Source organism: Barbus barbus, assembly GCF_936440315.1.
Source record: "Barbus barbus genome assembly, chromosome: 21".
NCBI classification, from domain to species: domain Eukaryota; kingdom Metazoa; phylum Chordata; class Actinopteri; order Cypriniformes; family Cyprinidae; genus Barbus; species Barbus barbus.
This window is the reverse complement of record NC_136749.1, coordinates 5,143,411-5,165,794: the sequence shown is the minus strand read 5'-3', so window position 1 is coordinate 5,165,794 and position 22,384 is coordinate 5,143,411. Positions and strand designations below refer to the sequence as shown.

Genomic DNA, 22,384 nt, shown 5'->3' with positions numbered 1-22,384 from the left:
GCCAGAAGAATCTATAAACACTCTCACTTCCTCCCAAGTTTCTCTTCTATTCTGACCTTCCAGTCCTCAATCCTCTCTCGGACCAGAGCTTTGAGAGGAGCAATGTAGACCACCTGCTCACAGAGATACATGCCAGTTAAACCGTCTCATAAGAACTAAAACTAAACCCTAACAGATGGCAGAGGTTCAGACCTTGGAGGTGGGGTACTTGTTGAAGACCCTGAAGATGGCCATCTCTGCAGCGATGGTTTTGCCGGAGCCGGTGGGGGCCCCCAGCAGGACGTTGGTGTCTGTATGGTAGAGTGTATGGAAGATCTGCGTCTGAATGGGATTAAAGTGTGTGAACTTGTATAGACTCTCATACTCCAGGTTTCCCAATGCAGTCACAGGCAGCGGCTGAAGATCCAAGAGCTCTGGAATGAAGCAAATGTAATCTATAAAAGAACATTTGCATGGCTATTTCAATATAAAACACATTTGAGATGAGTCTGAAGCCTTAGGTTTATTTCAGATGTGATCACATTGGGAGCACTGTGGTTGCTTACACAAGGGTTAAAGGTGACATGTAGCCTACCTGCAGCTCCCATGCATGCTTATGCTCTCACTGTGGTGAGGTGATGATGGAATTAGAGGCATTTGCAAAGCAAGCAACACTATTACTCCCACTCATACACTCTTAAAAAAATAAAGAGGTTTTTACAGCAATGCCACGGAGGAACAATTTCTGGTTTACCAAAGTAAAGGTTCTTAAAGACATGAAAGATTATTCATGGAACCCATAGATGCCAATAAAGAACCTTCAGTTTTAAAAGTGTATCTTAATTTTTAAAAGCGTTAACTTCAGCACATAACTTTGTCCAGGGTCACTTGTGCTACAGACATAACTGTAACTTATTGAGGAGCACTACTTGGATGTAAAACTTTCTTCTGGCACACGGTGAAAAAATCTCATTGACTGAAGTCTGGAGACAGGCACGATTTTGCCATCTGAGAAAACAATTCTAGGATTGCAAAGGAGTTCTACTGTCATAGGGCAAAATCGTGAGTCTTTGGTAGTTCACCATCGGCAAATGGATGGTCTTTAAGGTGTAGCATTTTTGTTACTTGGGAAAAAAAATAAAAAATAAAAAAAATTATGTCAACAAAAATAACAATTTCAAGAAATTTCTCCTAAATAAGTAAAGTGATCGAAGGACGAAGTTGCTCACAGCTTGAAATATGACTGTGTATATATGGGACGCACCTGTGTGTGGCGGGTGTCTTTCAGGCAGGATGAGATGCTGGAAGTTGATGATACACACAGCTTCAGAGCCCAGCCAGCGGTCAGACACGGCTCGGATGTAATACTGAGAAGGCATGGGCTCGAAGATGGGTATAGTGAAGACCACCTGCTGGGGCTCTCCACTCACAACCTGACAATGCCAGAGGGAATATATGATTGGAAACGCACGCTGCAATGCATTTCACATTGTATGACATTGGCCGATGTGCCATCTTCATTAAAGGACCACACGTACTGTCATTAATCTAATCTTGATGCTTTACAAAATGAAAAAAAAAGAGGATTTTTCACAAATATTCTGTTATTTAAGCATTATTTCTATACTTATTATAGCATTTATTAATATATTGATAAGCTAATTTTTATATTTTTCATTTTAATTTTTGTAATTTTGCTATGTGCTTTTGTAATTTTTTTCTATTTATATTTTGATTTAAGCTTCATTTAACCAGGCAAGTTAATTAAGAACAAGTTCTTATTTTCAACAACAGCCTGGCGATTTATAGATGTGATTTATTTTTTCTCTCATATTTATTTATTTTTAATACTTAAACTCATTTTAGTCAGTTGCCAAAACAAAACATGTAGTTTCAGTTTTTTTAGTTTTTTTAAGTTGAAGTTATTTATTTGTAATTGTTTAGCTTAATTTCAATAATTTTTTTTAATAGTTTTAGTTTCAACGTTTTAGTTGTGCTGAATATATACCAAAACTTGTACTATATACACAATAACAAAACTGCAGATATAACATTTAAAGGTGAAGTGTGTAATTTAACACTACTTTTATCTTCATGCTGTGATCTGGTATGAGGGTTTGCTCGTGTCAGCAGATGTACATGTATCTTTACCTGTTTCTTATGCAGAAGAAAGTACTCCGAGTGGTAGATGTGATCGTTGATCGGATCCTCCACCCATAACCACCAGGGCTCTCCCACTGAGCCATGGACCTGAGCAGGACCAGATGTGAGGTGTCAAACTTTTTTTCAAACAGATGTCCATTAATAAGTTCACAGTATCAAAAAACCTTCATGAAAGTGGAAACTACTGTTTCCATGGAAACCACATGACCAGACTTACATTACGGACACCAAACCACATGCCAATGATAAATATATAATTCCTATTACACGAGAAACAGAAAAACTTTACAAAAGACTTCTTGTACTTCCAGTGGTTTGATACAAAATAAATAAAATACAAAATATGTCACAGGAAGTTGACATTCAGATCTCTCAACGACAGCATATGAACTCTTGCTAATCGATATCACAGCCTTATAGAGAATATAGAGAGATCTGTTGTATTAGATGGCTTGTATGTAGGGAAATCTTTATAGAGTCATGACGTTCTTTGAGTTGTAGCCTGGTTTATATTAAAGCGACTGATATACGTATTGTCAGGCAGCTCGTATTTTGCATTAAAGCATCTGAATGACCAGAGAGGTGCGAGTCAATCTTCCTTGAGCTGTTTGATCTGAATCTAATCTGAATCACACAGCTTTATTCACATTAGAGATCTGAATTAAAGCGTATTAAAATATAACGTGTGAATTATTTTACATGCATCAAACAGGGGTATATGAAGGTTATTAGCATGCCTATTATTAAAGGGCACCTATTGTGCAAAATCCACTTTTATATGGTGTTTGGACATAAATGTGTGTTGGCAGTGTGTGAACACAACCACCCTACAATGATAAAAATCCACCCACTCATGTTTTAATCCCCTTTAAACCAAGTCAGTCTTACTAGGCCTGCCGTTTTGACTCTCACTGCAGTGTGTGACATTGTATAGGGCCGGGCCACGGGGGTTGATTGACAGCCCTGCATTGCTGTAGTTTCCGTACGGTGTCCTCCATTTTCTCCGTGCTCGAGCAGCTGTAACGTCAACAACGTCTTGCAAGCAATCCCTTCTCGCAAGCAATCCTCGTGCTCTGTGTTTGGTTATAAGACTGAACATAAGTCTTCATTTTCTCCCAACATCCGAGCTGCTGAGGATGCTGTGGATTACGTTCGTTTTCCAAGGTAATGCGCCTCAAAATCTACCTAAATATGCGTATCACTCCAGACTCCGTTGTGAATGTCATATCGTTATAGTGCTTAGCGTTTTAACCATATTTGTGTGCGTACATTAAGTATTTTTTAACTGATCAGCGCCGTGAGATTAGTTCGCACGGCTCGGTCCATTGATCCGCGCCGATGACAGGTCAGTGCGTCACGAGCTCTGAAACACTGCACTGTTTCGTCCCACTTTCAGTGCATTTGACTTCCCATATGTACAGCTGAACACCGGTTCTCTCGCTCTCAGTTATGTTGCTTCTACCGGCTGTTTATTGCTGTAGATATGCAATGCAGAGAGACGTATACATGACGCCGCCTTCTGAAGACAGGGTGGGAATATGCAGCTCATTTGCATTTAAAGCGATACACTCCAAAACAGCTCTTTTTTTTAGACACACCCCAAAAATGTCATTTTCCAGCTGTTATAATGCATGATCTGTTAGATATTTTGGGCTGAAACTTCACAGACACATTCTGGGGACACCCAAGATCAATACTACATTTTGTAAAATGGGGCATAATAGGTGCCCTTTAACATATAAGCTGTTTATTAGTACTTATTGGTAACACTTTATTTTAGGGTCTCTTAACTAGTTGCTTATTAGCATACATATTACTAGAATATTAGACATTTATTAGTAGTAATTATGCACATATTAATGCCTTATTCTACATCCCTAAACCTACCCAATACCTAAACTTAACAACTACCTTGCTAACTATTAATAAGCATCAAATTAGGAATTTATTGCGGGAATCATAAATGTAATTACAGAAATTGATCACAAATGTAATTGCATATAGGTATTTTTTTAAATATAAGTACAATGCATAAATATGTATGTAAACAATAAGAGCATTGTACCAAATTATTAATTTAAATTTAAGTACATGACCCCAAATTTTTGGTTGGTAGTGTACTGTATGTATTATATTTATATACATGGCCTACTGAGTGGATTAATGTAATGTTAATGATGTATTCATGTGGCAGAGAGCAGGTCATGCTCAGAGCATGATGGCGGGTGATTAGTGTTGGCTGATGGTCATCCAGCTGTTGGGTGTCACGCTGGACAAGTTATGGTCACACAGGAGCACTGGGCACAGAGAGCCATCTGTGGCTCATCACAGCACTGGCCCTCAAGAGAACAATAGCAACAGATCTGGGCCTATTCAAGTCTTTGTGCTCTTAAATGCAGGGGAGGAGATGGACAAATCAATGACTCCTTTAGCTCCTCCTGCCTAACCTGCTGTGAGCGTGTGTGTGTGTGTGTGTGTTATGGTGAGGATATGTGCAATTGCAAATAATGTGCTCAGTACAAATATATGTCACTCACAACTAAGCATTATTATCTATTAATTTCCAAAGGCCTCATCATTCTATTTCACCAAAACATGCTTTTATTTATTTTTAATTACATTTAGAAAATGCAGTTTGTATATTTAGTCTGACATAATATACAGCTTTATAACTATAAAACTACTGCAACCAAATTACACGATGAACCAGGTTTATCTCACAATTTTAGGGAAGGTCAGAAAAAAAGGAGCAATTCACAAAAGCTAATTTTTGACAAAATCAGGTTGAGTACTAAAATGCTGCCATGACGTTAAATTTATATATATAAATATATTTATTTTGTCAGTTTTGACTTTTGTTTTTTAATAATGACTTACTGTCTTAATTTATGACTTATGCATCTCCACTTTTTGTTTGTCATAATTTTGACTTTATCTAAGAAATGCCATTATTTCGATATTTTAATCTCATAATTTTGATTTAGCATGTCATAATTTCTTACATCCTATCTGCAATTCCTGTAATTTTACCCTTTAAAACAAGTTACTGATTGAGATTCACTTTCCGCTATTAAATTATTTTTTCTGGCAAAATGTGCATCCATGGAATTGAAAATCCAGATACTCCAAAGACTATAAGCAGCATGTAAAGCCTTGGGTATGGTTGCCATGGTTACCTGGTCATTCCACCTGAAGTCCGGGGTGATGCTGAGGCGTACACGCAGGACAGTGCGTGTGATTGGTTGAATGTTGGACTCCATCAGGATGGCGGGTATCTGATGAACACACTGCTTCACCTTCAGCCCGATGTTTACGTGATGCAACATGTGACCTGCATGTGCACACACACAATGAAGGAGAAAAATTTAATTTCTGACCTTAAATGCCTACAATAAAGTCTAAAACTGGCAAATCCACAAAATGTTCTGGTGTCAGACCAACCAATCTCATCTTTGCCCATGTCTCTGAGTTTGTCCACCGTGAGCTTCCTCTCCTCCATTCTGGACAGCACTGAAGAGGGCAGCACGTTGAACTGCCGCAGCGGGTGAGCCCAGCCCCACAGACGCTTGTCAATCACTTTACACAGGTTCAGCAGGCGGTAGGTCATGGCCGGCCAGCGCTTCCTCAGAGCGATCTCAAACAGAGCCCGCACGATACGAGCAGCATTCTGCACCAAAAAGACAAAGAGATTCTCAATCACACAATCAAGCGGCTCACTGGCCGATATGACAGTGCTCTTGGTCTGCACAGAGGCCATGTACCCACTGCAGATAAATATGACTGCCATTTATGCTGTTCTGAGAGTCACAAGTACACTCTTGAACCAACTAGCTGCTATTATACTGTTATTAAACTGTTATAAACTGAACTGTTTTTTAACTAGCTGGTCATGAATAGTTGTCATTGCCATTATAAATACAGTAATACATTACAATAAATACAATTGAAAAAATATCAGAGAAAATATACGTGTCTTCCTTCCTCAAATGTGATGCAAACAATTCACAGGAAAAGAGGTACATGTCTTGACTCATCTGCATATTAATCATACCAAAAGTGTTTTTTAAATTTTTCTTCACCAAAGTTGCTCGTACCTATGGAAGTCTGCAGTATTTCTGATACATACCATAATAATTATATTAAAAAGGTAAATCGTCATCAAAAGGGGGAAGTCGTGGCCTAATGGTTATAGAGTCAGACTCGTAATCGAAAGGTTGCGGGTTCGAGTCCCCGGCCGGCAGGGATTGTAGGTGGGGGGAGTGAATGTACAGCGCTCTCTCCACCCTCAATACCACGACTGAGGTGCCCTTGAGCAAGTCACCGAACCCCCAATTGCTCCCCGGGCGCCGCAGCATGGCTGCCCACTGCTCCGGGTGTGTGTTCACGGTGTGTGTGTGTGTGTGCATTTGTTCACTACTCACTGCTGTGTGTGTGCACTCGGATGGGTTAAACACAGAGCACCAATTTCGAGTATGGGTCACCATACTTGACAATACGTCACGACTTTTAAAACATAAAAATGATATAAGAATTTAAATTATATAAGAAATAATGACATACTAATTATGAAACGAGTCAAAATTGAGATACAATTCATAATTTCAAGTGTTAATGTCACAATTTTTATCTCATAATAATGACCTTGTAAATTACTTGCGTGTGAAAAAATTGTTTGTCAAGTTTTATTTTTTTCTCATAATTATGATTTTGCAAAATGTTGGTTTATGCCATAAAGATTACTTTTGATCTCATAGTTATGACTTGTCATAATTTCAACTTAATGACTTAGAATATGACTTGTGTCTTACATATCTATTTTGTTTCTTTTATATATCTCACCATATGAATTCTCATAATTTTAAGTTTTTGTTACAATTTTATCTCATAAGATTTACTTAGTATTTAAATTTTTTAATCTTTTTGATAGAGCTTATTTTGACTTTCAACTTTTTATGTCATAATTATTATTTTCGGTCAATGCCTTAGCATGTCATAATTGAATCTTATCTTTTTACATGACTGTGTGTGTCTCATAATGTTCCTAATGTGGAAGAAATGTGCTTCCATATGCCAAGCTAGGTTCAGAGAAACTCTTGTGTTTTTTGTTTACTGATTTGAAATTCAAAACTGATTTTTATAATGAGATTATTTTAAGAGCATTTTGTACGTGCAAACACATGCATTTTAGAAATACCTTATTCAAAAGCATATTAGTCACCTAATTATGATTAATTTATTGCACAACTAAAAAATGTCTGTTAATAAGAGGTTACTGAAATAAAGTGAGATGTATTGTGCAACAGCTACTTAGGGGTGGGCAACCTTATGTAGTATAAAATAGCTTGTCTAATGCAGGAGCGTCATTTTAAACAGATATATCAAGTACTATTCTTGTTTGGGGGGTACAGCTTTTTAAAGGGCACCTTTAAATTTTGTTCATTATCTAGAACACATTTTATGGAATGACTAATGCCCATTTGCTTTGACTGCTGTCGGTATAAATCAGAGCCAAGCGGCTATATGTTTGATGGTGGAGTGTGAGTTATGTTCAGATGGCTTTGAGAATCCAACATTACTTTGATCTATAAGGTGCAGGTTTACTCATAGATCTGACTCCTATGATGGACTGATCTAGTCCCTGATTGATTGAGCAGAAATGGACGACTGTTAGAGAAGCAGGACCCACATGCTGCTGTTTAACAGGCCTCAAGAGCAACCCGACTCTTTCATCCGACACTCGTCCGTATGGATGAGTACCAGCAGAACAGTCCCCACGATCCAATTCACAACACTTCTGTGAAAGCACAGCACACTAAATGCACAGCTTTGAACTTCAGATGAGCTTTATGGACCGACCTCTTGCTAGGATGCATGTGAATCTTTAGAGCGCTGCGATCAGAGGAGGAGTTCGGAAAACAGATTATTTCTAGTTAGAACGATTTGTTCCAACGGTTTGATTACTTGGTGTTTTCTACTACCACTACTTACAATCAGCTGAAATACATGTATAAACGTGTGCATTTATAGGTGCGTTTAGTGTTATTGATCCATGTGATCCAGAATTTTGCAATCTGCTTGGTTTGAAAGGATCTTCTGTGTGAGCAAACTGCTACACTACTGGCAATAAACAATGATTCTTTTTTGCCTGCGATACTTTGCCAAAATTTGACTAATGTGTCTATGTAAATTTCATTGATATCTCAAAATCGTTGTTCCACAAGAAAATATTTTTAGGGCTTCAAGTAGAGTGTTCTTTGAATATCTCAAGCGACTTTTTATGTTTCTCGATACTGTTTCTAATAGTGCCTGAAATTCTGGATCATTTGGAAATAAAAGGGGGGGGGAAAAGTAAATATTACTATTTTGAATAGCATTGAAAGCCTGAAATCTACATTCCAGTTAAAATGCTTTGTGAATCAGTTCAACTGAATCATTATAAAATAAATCTGCTGTGAATTAAACCAGGTCAGAGCCGTTCCGATCTACAGCTGAACGATGGGAAGAATCTCCCTCTCTGAACAGATGCAAAAACCATTGAAAGAATCATTGTGTGTATAGCTAAACATATATATCTAAAATCTTTGAAGGGTGACAGAGAGAGATATCCAAACCTGAGCATCACAGAGGGTCTGGATTTAAAATCAACAGATGTTTGACACGGAAATGACTCCCACTACCGGATCCCAGCTGCACATCTGAAATCAGCCGAATTAGGAGCAAATAGGGAATTTCTCAGAGCGATTTCAACTATCTGACCACATGGAAGCTGTTATAATGGAATCGCAGATATCAGAGATAGATGGCTTCCACAGAGAATCTGAAGAGATGGCGGCTAAGAGGATATCCCATCTTAACCTCTGAGTCGGATAAACACCATTTACTCAAACATTTGGTCAGAATTTGCTCCTCCTTACCTTGCAAGTATCAAGAATGTTGATCTTGTGTCTTTCTTTTTGAGCATACAAAGAAGATCTTAGTCAAAATGTCTAAGATGATTTTTTCTATGCAACAAAAAAATATGCGTAAGCTGAATTTGGAATGACATCGTTGAGTATTTTTACCAATATCTTAGAGAGTAGGGTGGCTGATATAAATTATATCACACTACTGCATTTAAAGATAGTAAAATCACATGTAAAAGAACTGCTGAAATTAATTTGATGTAATATTTACTATATTATATAATTAAATTATACTTTCTATTTTATAAATATGCCAAAAATTAACTTGATAAAAATAAATCTGTAAAATAAAGAGATTTGTTTAGATGGCAACTTCTTCATTCTGTAATCCTATTATACTATTTTCCTCAAATAAAGAATTGTAAAACAAAAATTACAATCAGTTATCTGATTGTTAGTGCTAATCTTACATACACAATGGATATGACATGAAGTTCTGTATAATAATTTATTATTCTGAACTTTTAAACAGAGTGAACTAATGAAGACCGGGACCTCTGCACGCTCAGGCGCTGACATTCTCACCGCTTTTCACATATAAGAGGTCACTGTACTATAAAAACATCCTGTAAGTTTCAAAACTCAACTTTCTTGTTAGTCTAAAAACAGCTTATACTGAAGCCAATCCACCAAAACGACAGCTTGTGGAAAGTACAACTCTATGATGTAATAGTGTGGATAAGCACCACCTCCGCAGAAGATCATCAACGCCTGCTTCTACATCACTACCTGTTTAGCCCCGCCCACCGATTCACGCATGTAGTGTTTACAAGAGAGGCGAAAGCACCGGTCTATGTAGAAACCAAACGATAGAGATGCTCCGAAGACAACAAGATGCTGTCCAGTGCCACGTTTTGCCTTCCTTCTGATCCCAATGTTAGGAAAGAGGGGATGAACTTAATTTTTAATGGCGTTCCAGACCGCGTCAGTAAGAACTCGGTCCTTTGTTCACTTCATTTTACCACAGATTCGTTTACAAACAAGGCACAATTCGACGCGGGACTTTCAGAAAGAGTGAAAGTAAAAGATGATGCTGTGCTGACTATATTGGATCCAACAGTAATGTTGCAGCACTCAAGTGCGAGTAACTGTTTTTATTACGTGATCACTATTGCTTTGTCTGTTAAACAGGCCACAAGTTACGTTGTTACCAATAGAGTTCAATGGAACTAACAACCACAGTTAGCTAACAAGGGTTTTGGGAAATGCACCGCTGATCATTTGATATGAGTATTTATGTGTTTTTAACTTAAATCACAGCATCTGTGAAGGATGTAGGCTGTCAAACATACACAACTGTTAGCCAATCATAGCAGTGGGCGTTTCCGTCCCAGGGTTCAACTGATTTAGAAACGTATACACCACTTTTAAGAAGAATGAAAAAAAAACTACTTTCTACGTTTGTGTCTCACCTGTGCAACATAAGAGAGGTCAGATATGAGGGAGAAGCTGTCCACCTCCCCGCGGCCGATGTACGTCTGGAGGAGGATGTTTATCTTGCCGTAGCCATTCTCCACTCCTCCGGCTGCCGGCAGCTCACAGAAATTACACAACATCGTCTCCAGTTCCTCCAGCTCCTCGTCTCGAACCTGTGAGAGGTACACAGAATCCATCAACACACTAGTGTTCATTTTGTTAAAGAAAACGATGACAAAAAATATTCAACCTGTCTTTTCCGAGACTAAAATGAAATGAGGATGAGACGACACCAACTCAATTAAACAGCAACTTTGACTATATCAACATGCTATATCATTGAAGAAAAAAAAACTTTCTACATGTAAAAATCCTTCTCTATTTTCTCAATATATTTAAAAAAATTTAACTTCACATTTATTTTCATGCCTCGTGTTGCCAGATTTCAAGATTTTAAATCCCCCTAACAAAGCTTTTCTCTTAAAAGGACACATTTGCTGCCCAGCGTTTTACTTTTTTGAGGGAAAAGTGCATATAATCTGAAAACATCAACTACATTTTACAAGTGTACAAGCTGAAATTTAGTGATCTCCACTGATATTCTACTCAAATGAAAGTGCAACGAAGTCAGTTTTCATAGACTAAAATTCCCAGACAATTAGTCAACTAAAGCTTGACTAAACAAAAAACAGGTCAGGTTGGTTAAATAGACATTTGACAAGACTAAGACTACATAAAAAAAAACCTCCACCAAAATACGCATTTTATTTACCCGTTAATAAAAATGAACCTATGGTCATCTGATCTGCTTACCTTGATCTGCTCAAATTCTTCAGCTTTTGAAACAATGCTCAGAACATCTGCTTCAGTCTTCTGTGCATTGAAAAGTTCATTGAATGTCTGTAGTATGTAAAGAAATATACATGTTAAAATTGTCAATGTAATGCACATTAAACCTAGTGGTAAGAAATTCCCGTCTTATTCTCATTATGACAATTTGATAAGATTATCTATTGTTTTTAAAAGATGTCTCTTCTGCTCACGAATGCTGAACTTATTTTATTAAAAATATAGTAAAATAGTAATTTTGTGACATTATTACTATTTAAAATAACTTATTTCTATCGTATTTTAAAATATACTTTATTCCTGTGATCAAAGCTGAATTTTCAGCATCATTACTCCAGTCTTCAGTGTCTCATGATCCTTCAGAAATACTCTACTTTCTGAGTTTTACATGCAGCATCTCACCTCAATGGTGTTGTACTTTATGTAGAAGTGGCTGGCTGTCCTGCCAAGGTCTGTGGATGCAAAATAAAAAGTCCTCTCGTCAAAACGGATCATCCGTGCCTTATCCAGCTTCCTTCCGGACTCCATGACTAACTCCTTCCTGTAGAGCTCCAACAGCGGGTCCATCTGAATAACAGCTCAACATTAATTAAAACTTCTCAAAATATTACACAATAAAGGAATTTACAATGAAAATTTGAATGGCGACAGTTTATTAGATCACTGTTAATATTAACAACAGATTATGAGAGCATGAGCACCTGATAGGCCTTGTGACTGATCCCGTAAACGAGTGGATTGGCTCTCATTCGCACGTACAGGTACGTGTAACTCAGCCACCGGACGGCTTCATCAACATTAGTGACCGTCCCTAGAGCGATCTGCACAAAACAACCAACCACAAAATCAGCAGGCACTGTATTTCACAGCACTTACATTACACCGAATCCTAGTGGTTTCTGGATGTGTGGTTTATGTTTGTATTGCTAACCATGGAACTGAGATCTTGTGTACAACATGATAACTGATATGACATGCATAAACACAGAAATACATGCTGAAAGGATTTATACATAGCCTTCAGCTGATGTTTAATGTCACTGCACCATCTAATGGACAAACTGATCGTGAGTTCTATTGACATGGCCTTGTAGATGCTGCCATCATGAGGCGGAGAGAAGAACAGCCCATGCCCCCTATCTAATTAATGAGTTCATTAGAGCCCTTCTTGAGTTTATTAAGCTCATTTGATAATTTTATAATATATACAAATATTAAATATTAAAAATATAAAAAATAAAACCAAAAACACAAGTTTGCAAACATAAACTAAAGTGAAACTACTATATTCAGCACAAAGAGAAACTTTAAGTTCAGTGCTAACTTAATTTGTGGCTCTACCAGACGAAATACAAATTGAAAGTCTATAAATGTGATTTTTTTTCTTTAGTTTGAATTTACTGTTTAACTTTGCCAGTTTTATTTATTTATTGGTAATTTGTGTGCTTCAGTCTAAATATATTTGCCATGACAACATTTCTATTATGTTTTTATTTATTTATTAAGGTTTGCTTTTGTATTGCATTTTACAGCTTTCAAGTTATAGATTTAGTTACAAATAATAAACCTATTATTTTTTACATTTCTTATCACAAATATTCTACTAGTTTTATTTTGGTAACATTGATATACTATTGTATTTGTTAATATTTTGGACAAGATTTTATGTTTCTGTTTTTCTGTTAACTGCGTTGTGTTTTTGTCATTTTTGTTCGTTTTAATGTGTTTAAATTGTATTTTATTTTAGTTATTATAGTACCTCAATTTAAACTAAATGAAAATGAGTAAATAAATAACTAAGTTTTATTTATATATATGTGACCCTGGAGCACAAAAGCAGTTTTAAGTCGCTGGGGTATATTTGTAGCGATAGCCAAACATATACATTGTATGGGTCAAAATGATTGATTTTTCTTTTATGACAAAAAATATTAGAATATTAAATAAAGATCATGTTGCATGAAGATATATTGTAATTTCTTACCGTATATATATCAAAACTTAATTTTTGCTTCGTAATATGCATTGCTGAGAACTTCATTTGGACAATTTTAAAGGCGATTTTCTCAATATTTAGATTTTTTTGCACCCTCAGATTCCAGATTTTCAAATAGTTGTATCTCTGTCAAATATTATTTGTTGTTTTGTTGCTTATTTATTCTGCTTTCACGATGTATAAATTTCGAAAAATTGACACTTAAGACTGGTTTTGTGGTCCAGGGTCACACACACACACACATATATATATATATATATATATATATATATATATATATATATATATATATATATATATATATATATATATATATATATATATATATACACACACACACATATACACACACACACACACACACACACACACATATATATATTTCAGTAAAGTTTTATTGTAACAATTTTTCTTAATGGCTTGTTTTATATTTAGTTAACGGTAATAATCCTGTTACTGTTCTCTAATAACTGTCTTGGCATATACGAGCATGGACAAGATGCAATGGGATTCCAGATACTATTTTAATTCAATTCAAATGAAAATCACTTAAATTAAGTTGAAGTTGAGATTAAAACAGCAGATTTATGTCATAAGTCATCATAGATTCATATGTGGCACATGTAGAGTCTCACGACAGAGCTGTGTGTGGGGTTGTACCTCAGCGTTGAGGTTGTCGGCGAGACTCTGCTGGAACTGACTCTCGATGGGGTTCTGCTGAGTCAGGAGCGTCAGGTAATGGCTCAGCTTGTCATGGGTCGTGATGATGGTTCCTTCACCATACTTATCAAACTGTGGCCGTCCAGCGCGACCGAAGATCTGCATCACGTCCAGGATGCCCAGATCCACCAGCGCACCACGCTTGGCATCATAGATATTAGTGCCCTGATATCAGAGACATGAGAATCATTTAAAGCCCATCCTGAAGATTCCAGCATTATGTTTAATAAAGCAGAGTTTCACAAGCCTGCAGCGATGTTCTCTGACCTTGATGATGACCGCGTGAGCGGGTAAGTTAACACCCCAGGCCAGTGTGGCGGTGCACACCAAAACCTTCATGTATCCTCTGGAAAACATGTTCTCCACGAGCGTGCGGTCCTGCCGTAACATTCCGGCGTGATGGATACCAAACCCGTCAGGAAACATCTCCCTCAACTGCTTGTTTCTGGAGCGCTGCACCTGTGGCACACACATCATCACACACACCGGTCTGGAATGAGCAGGGTACAACAAGGTGAGAGGCACATTTGATTTTCTTCACCTGTACACTACTAGATGGCACGGAAACTCACTGCAGCACTTTTCTAAACATCCGAGATTCACTGTGCACATGGATATGTGGTAGATTCCTGATGCGACTGCAGGTAAGTAACGCAGATGATTCTACTAATTTGATCTAATAATTCATGTTTTTAAAGATGTTACAGATTGATATAGCAAATAGGAAGTTATAAAATTATCAAATATATTTTGAGACAAAGTTTTGTTAATTATTTTCATTTAATTTAGTCAATACTTTTTCAATAACTGAAGAATATGTAAAAGCTAAAGAGGCACAATAATTAGCTAACATGATAATAAATGGCTGGCTGACTTTTACAGTTGTTGACACAACACAGATTCAGATGGTGACTATCAATGGAAGGGGTGTCTACACAGTCTCTCTCTGATTCCTGTACGGTACAAAAAAGAATAACTCACAAAGAAATCTCCACCTTTCTCATTTCCTTGACTTACATTAGAAACGCCTTCCAAAAAATGTCCAATATCTATAATGAAACCATCATATGTAAAAATATTACATTATTCATATGATATAATATATGTATTGTTATTAAATTATTATGGAATCTCCTTTAAATCTTTTTATTTAAATTTTATTTTGCATGAATTTATCATTTATTTTCCCAATGTTCAATGAAAAATATTGTATGCACGCACGCACGCACTCTTCAGAAAAATAAATTTTTTTTTTTTTTAAATATAGAAAATCAGATAGGAGTCTAATCGTCAATCAAAAATATTTTCAATACACAAATATCAACAAATATGAAGGAAGGAATTTGATTTAACTATTTACAAGGTATCTGCAGATTTATGACCCATTTTAAGAGCTGCACAAGTAAAATGAACACAGTATGAGCGGGGTTGGACAATGTCTATGGTAACATACAGTATTAAGCCATAAAATTACATGTTCAGATTTACAGTTCAGATACAGGTTTTCACAAAAACTAAAATCTTATACAACAGCATTTCAGCCTTAGACCATTTTTATGGAAAGGGATAAATCAAGCATATAAATTATTATATTCAATTAAAACTAATAAATATTACTGTCTAATTGTTTAGATTTTTAGCCCAAACATGATTGGGCTTGTTTGCACAAATATTCTCAGTAAAATCACACAATTTTGTTAGTTTACATGAGACAGAGGTCCTTTGAGATTGTTGCAAATAAGGCCTAAAAGTGAAATATACTGTAAGTAATCCATTGGCAGGTTGAGTGCAACGTCAAACCAGGGCTGTGTCTGAAATCGGTGCCATTTCTATTGGAGTAGGAAACTTTTTTGACGTAATTACTTTGAAACTGTACTATATAGTATGAATGTAATGTACTACATTCAGACCATCAAAATAAAGTGTCAGCAAATATTAGGCACACAGTCTAATAATACTCCAATGGCTGCTAGTTGACATGGATTTACTTACAGTTACCAGAATGCCTAAAATAGATGATTTACTACTTCTGGTGAGATTCAGAAGGTTAAACTTTATTTTATTATCCGAGTACTTTTTACTTGCTGTTTTATGAATACTGTGAATTCAGACGTACTACTGGGCTCACTGTTTTTTGCCTACTGTGTAGTAAGGAAGTATGTGCTTTCAGATGCAGCCATGGGCTCACTCAACGGCACGAGTGTGAGACGGGACTTTCTGATTTCTCCTCAATGCCAGACAGTGGGAGTGAGAGTGTTTTTTGCAATTCCATTTGGCAGAAATGACAAACTACTTTAAAACTAAAACTTAATGGTAAAATGAAAGCATGCAGAAAGATTTGCAGTGGCCTCGGAACGCTGTGATTGAGATATGTGTGGTGTTGACTGCCGATGTGGGTCATGACCTGCGCTGGCAGTAACGTCCTCACCATCAGACGCTTTGATCTCACTCTGCCTGAGTCTAAATGGAGGTCAACAGCAACAAGGCCTCAGTGCCGCTGAGAACAGCCCATTACAGACACGTCTGTCCCTCTCCAACCCACACAGAATACCAACTACACCAAAACCTGTCTCGCTGCAGTCTCTCCTCAATATAAACACTGTGTGGAAACATGGTATCAGATGATAATTCCATGGTGCTTTGATATAATGTATGGTACTGAGTGACTGCCATATTCATTCACCACAATATTTCGACTGTACCCAAAGAATATCATGGTATCAGGATAAATTTAATAATAATTTAGTTTCACTGACCTTATATTAGCATTACAATTAATGTTAAGAAAAAAAATACAGATAGACTGTCTCCAATAAAACTATGGACCAAATATTTTGGACAGCACTTTTGATTTTGAAACTTTTAAATAGCGAAAAATATTCAAAACTGAAAATGCTTTCAACTGAAACAGTTCTGGAGTGCTGAACTCATTGACTGAAACAGTGATATCTAATTAGCACTTTCTGATGGCATGTGTCAGTGTAATTTCATACACACAATGTGGATAAAATACAGGTAAACATGTCAGTTGCATGACCGATATGTCGGCCGATATTTGGCATTTTTAAAATATCGGCAAATACGTTTTTCTGTTTGGCCGATGCGTTCGAGGCGGTACTTTTATTTCGGCACTGAGAACGGCAGCACCTGAGCACACAATGCTCACATTCTCCCTCTTTTTTGCATTCGTCGTAAACAGTTCTGTCTAATACGGATAGAAGTCTGTCTAATAATCAGATTAACGGTTAAACAAAGGGATTAAAATCTATACAAAAAAGTATTAACGATTACTTTTATATTATTAGTAATAGAAAAGCAAACATTATAATACTTTCTCGTTTGCCATCAGCATTCAGCAAATACGCATTTATAACATTTAAACAAATCTTTGAATGGCTAATGAACATTTAATTTCACAAACCTTGCAAACATAGTCGAATCCAGTTGTGAGATCTTGTGAAGTGTGCATGAGTATTCTGCATTATCGCATGTTCACTGCGTGTGCTTTAAACAATAAATTTGTGATTTCAAATTATGCTGTGCTTTATGCATTTGCCCTCTGTCATATTCATGTCATTTTCACTGTGTGCTGTGTTACCTTGGCTTTATTTGAAAAAAATATCATTCCTAATGCACACAAACATCCCAGACTACTGAGTCCTCTGTTGGTTACAGCGTTTACTTCCTTTTTAATTATATTTTTATTAAATATTTATTTATTTGTGAAAACACTTTGTCATCTAAAGTATAAGTATGTTTATTTTACAAACTGCTTTTTTTTTTTTACACGCGTAATTTAGGTTTTACACGCGTAATTTAGAAAGTTAGCACTGCTTTTACCCAGAGTTATGAAAGCCTATTTTGGAGCTTTTGTGGTGCTTTCACAAGCTGCATTCATCCAGTCAAGACACCACAAATATACAAATAAGATTGTTAACCCAGGAATGTACAGTGTACAATGTCAGCTGATGAACACACAGGGTTAATTGTTAACCTCGGGTATATTGTGGGCAGTCTGAAACATGAAGGAAGATAACCCAGGATTCTGTTTACCCGGGGTTTAGAATGACCTAGCGTTAACTATTTTGAGTGTGAAAAGCCCTAAAGAGGTTATCTGGTGTTACTGAATGCCTACCTCTGATTGGTTAATGGCCAATCATGTTTAAGCATTCTGGAGTGGAACACAATTCAATTTTAGAGGGCAATTTCTCTCTATTAATGTGTGTTATTCTCTTCTTCATATGTCTGGTGATCAATATGTTGACTGACAGAATATAAAAGTCCTTTATGATGGCGTCCACCGCATTTCCTCATCCAGCTGCTTCCATCTGTTACATAATAACAGGTGTAAAAAATATCATCCTGTCTTATTGAGATAAATGTCTCATTGCTTACCACTGATCATTACACGGCTTTAATGAATTGCCCCTTCATAAGAAAGTCAGCTCCAAAAAAGCTCTTCTGCTATTTCTGTTCTTCTCTAGGTCAATTTGGGGCTCCAATCAGCTGGTCTCTGTGGATCCGTGGATTCAGTCAGAGCTATAATGAGAGCGCTGCTCTCTGTTTTAATGTGGCCTGTGGCACAGCAGCAGTGTTCAGAGGACAAAGACGGGAGTAGTAACTGAACGCCATCTTTTCTGAATTCAAATGCAGGTCCCTATATGAAGTCTAAAGTGCTAAATTACACATTCTAATGTGAGATTCTTGGAAGCGATTATGTCATTTTGTGTAATTGTCATATTATGTCATATGCAATTTGATAACATCACCAGCACACACTGTATGCTCTTTACCAGCACGAGGCCATTCGAAATGTGTGAATTTGAAATTGTCTGAACATATGAGAACTGCTTGCCCACGTAAAACTGGATGGTTGCAAAGACAGAATCAGAGTGCCTTTTTTTTTTTAGATCGTTATTTGGTTGCTAGGATGTTCTGGATGGTTGCTAAGGCAATTTAATGAACTACCCCTGTGGCAAGCTTTATTTGTGCACTTGAGCACTGATAGGCTATAGGCAATTAAAACTCATTATTATGAATTATATGGTAATATAAACATGATTAGTCAACTAATCGCTTAAAATGAACGACTATTAGTCGACCAGAAAAATCTTAAGTCAAGGGCAGCTCTAAAAAAATACATTGTATTACAAAAATACAATATTGTATTTTTATTTTTTTAATTAGTGCGTCACATGTCAGATTTTCTAAGAAACTGCATGCTTCCGTTAGTTGTTTTTGTGTGTTTATACGTGTTTAGCTTATGACTACAATTAGAGCGGGCAGCTGTGTAGATGTTGAAAAATTCAGCCAGCTAGTACTGATCATGGATCACGCCAAACGGCAACCTTCACTGACCTTTGGAGAATCACTTGACACACGCACAAACTTAAACTTGAAACTTCAAAACCAACCTTGAAGGGACAAGCAAGTAGGGAAAGCAACAGAGCCTGTTGTAAAACAAGAATCGATATCAGCATGGCTTTCTAAAGGTGGCAACAGCTCCAAGATCTGAAGAGATTTAAGACTGACCCAAAGATGATTAAGATATTTCAGAGGGTTGAAATTCAAAGCAATGTTCTTCCACAAATAGCTTGCAATTTTGTGTGTAAATCACAGATATTGATTGAGGGCATACAATTTACAGTCATATAGCACTTAAAAATGAAACTTATCCTCACGTTGAACCAAGATCATAACCTCAAATGTTGACAAACATCAAAGCTAGGGCTGTCGTGATTCGTCGATTTTATTCGACTATTCGATTTTTAAAAATCATCGACATTTTGCTTGCGTTGTCTAATCGGCAAAATACCGGAAGTGGCGCATTTCACGGACGAGAATCCATGAAACACATTATGGATTCAATTTTAATGGTTCCATTGCATTTTAATAATCAAAACCATCCAAATAAATTGATTTTAATTTATTTTTTTATTTCTTTTCTTTTTCCAGAAATACTGCACATTTACATTTTTCTCCTAAATAAATTAAAATCAATACATTCTGGTAAATAATATTTCTGGTCAATGCTCCTTTAAAAAGTGTTTTTTGATTAGACTAGAACACATGGATATGTTGTCATTCTTACACTATTTGGACTATGAGATTGACACTTGCTTCTTGCACTCTATGTTGCACTTTACTTTTGCTTGAAAACAATTATTTCATAGAAATTTGGATTTCATTTGGTTTAATAAACTATAGTTTAATAAAATATATTAGTAAAATTGTTGATTTTTTTCTGGGAAATTAATCTTTTAGATTAATCGATAAATTAGTCGATAGATTAATCGAATTACAAATAGTCGTTAGTGGCAGCCCCAATTCAGACATTGTATGCATGCATTGATAAATGTTTGATTTGATTTGAAATTTTTGGATCCCACCTCTTTTCATAATATGGACAAAAACGGTTGAACAATCTTTTAAATTTATTTTATTTTATAATTATTATTATGATTGTTATGTGTGTGTGTTCTGTAAAATAAAATAAAATAAAATAAAATACATTTATAATAAGTGTTTGGAACAATATGATCCAATCATGTTCCAATGATGATAGAAGTTTGGGAATTCCTTTACTATTCCCATAGTAATATTTCTTAAACATTCCTTTAAGTACTTTAAGTTCCTTTAAGTACTAAGAAATAATATGAAACCTATTTCACCTATTTTCTTTATTAATGTTAGTTTATAAATATATGCCACCATTTAAAATACTGGGTTCAGTAACATGTTACTGTGTATTTTAAAAGAAGTTTGTGCACCACTGCAAAATATTTGAAAATACAGTAAAAACAGAAATACTGTGAACTATTATTATAAATTTCAAATAACTATTTTAATATATTGTAAGGATTCTTTGATGAATTGAAGTTCAAAAGAAGAACATTATTTGTGTTTCTTTGTAACAATGTAAAGGTCTTTACTGTCACTTATTGTCAATTTAATGCATATTTACTGAATATTACATTTTATTAATTTCTTTAAATGAATAAATAAATGTCATACTGACCCCAGACCTGGTGCACAGTGGTGCAATTTAAAAAAAAAAAAAAAATAATAATAATAAAAAAATATATATTGTTAGTTAATCAATTACTTCATTTACTGATAATAAATCACACTTTATTGTAAAACACTACCAAAATCACAATGCTAAAAAAGATAAACAAGCTGGATGAACCTGAACCTGAATGAATCTGTTAGGTTTCCCCCTGATTCCATAAGAGAATGCTGAGAACATGGATCTGGATGGTTTGTTCAGCTCAAGCGCAACAAGCCCAGAATGTAAAGCAGCTCTGTTTTAGTTTCTCTAAATGCATCACACATTTCCTACACTCACCAGCAGCTGAAAACACATCATCTCAGAAAATAAGTAATCACAATAAATAAAAAGGTAAACAAGAAATACCCAATGAAACGCACGGAAGAGTGTGTTTGAGATGGAGAGGAGCGGCATACGTTCTCCAGGGCAGCGCGAGGCTCACTGGAGGCTCTAATTGAAACGCTAAGGTTTGCTTTGAGGTGTCAGAGACTATTAATGCCGCGCTCTCTGAGCGTAAGTTAAAGTGAGGCTGGGGTAGGCGCTCACGTTCGGAGGTTGGATTCAAGATGGCAGCGCATCGGCTCTCTGATCAAGGCTGATTAAGGGCCGCTGAAGAGAGATTATTTCCCTGCGCGCTAAGCAGAAGCCGGGGCTGCCTTCCACTGGCTGCGGCAGACAGCGCTGATTAGCCATTACTCTGCTTTAACACAAGCAGACAGTAGCCATACCGCACGGAGACGTGGTCATCACAAACACAATGACCTCTGCTTCTCAAATGACGCTCAGAATCTGTATATAAAAAAACTGTCTATGAGCATTGCCTAAATGAGAACTTGACACATAACAAGGCTTAATACGTCCACTCTGACAGGGGCATTTAGAGGGCATTTGACCTGACACTCCAATCCTTTCTTTTTCACAATCTCTTTCATTCCTGTTGACACATGGTAATTTTCTTAGCTTTAGCAATATCCATTCCGCCACTTCTGATACATCTCTGTATTCCAAAATGCTGACAACACTATCAGTTTGGTTACAAATGCATCTCTTTTTGTGAAATTTCAATACATAATGACAGAATTAAACACTAAGTACTTGTTTAAACAGACAACTTAAAGTCATTTACTGAGTAATGGTCACAATGGCCAAACACTGCTAAAGTAATGCAAAAAAAAGATGCACAGCTTGATTGATATTGCTTTACAAATGTTGAAACTAGGCTTAGTTTATACAAGGAAAGGGAAGGGA

At 36.3% G+C, this 22,384-nt stretch overlaps 1 protein-coding gene across 2 annotated transcripts in view; it reads right to left on the bottom strand.

Annotated features, from left to right (window-relative positions):
- The window catches only part of ascc3 (activating signal cointegrator 1 complex subunit 3), a 174,354-nt gene that overhangs the window by 30,226 nt on the left and 121,744 nt on the right, over positions 1 to 22,384 (bottom strand). For both annotated transcript variants that reach the window (XM_079445871.1, XM_079445872.1), the window contains exons 15-26: positions 14,353 to 14,544; positions 14,026 to 14,250; positions 12,071 to 12,190; positions 11,772 to 11,936; positions 11,334 to 11,420; positions 10,517 to 10,693; positions 5,584 to 5,809; positions 5,319 to 5,473; positions 2,131 to 2,229; positions 1,244 to 1,412; positions 193 to 413; positions 28 to 113 (exon numbers count right to left, since the gene is read on the bottom strand). In XM_079445871.1, the coding sequence (XP_079301997.1) occupies positions 28 to 113; positions 193 to 413; positions 1,244 to 1,412; positions 2,131 to 2,229; positions 5,319 to 5,473; positions 5,584 to 5,809; positions 10,517 to 10,693; positions 11,334 to 11,420; positions 11,772 to 11,936; positions 12,071 to 12,190; positions 14,026 to 14,250; positions 14,353 to 14,544 (1,922 nt within the window). The remainder of the gene's footprint in view (positions 1 to 27; positions 114 to 192; positions 414 to 1,243; positions 1,413 to 2,130; positions 2,230 to 5,318; positions 5,474 to 5,583; positions 5,810 to 10,516; positions 10,694 to 11,333; positions 11,421 to 11,771; positions 11,937 to 12,070; positions 12,191 to 14,025; positions 14,251 to 14,352; positions 14,545 to 22,384) is intronic.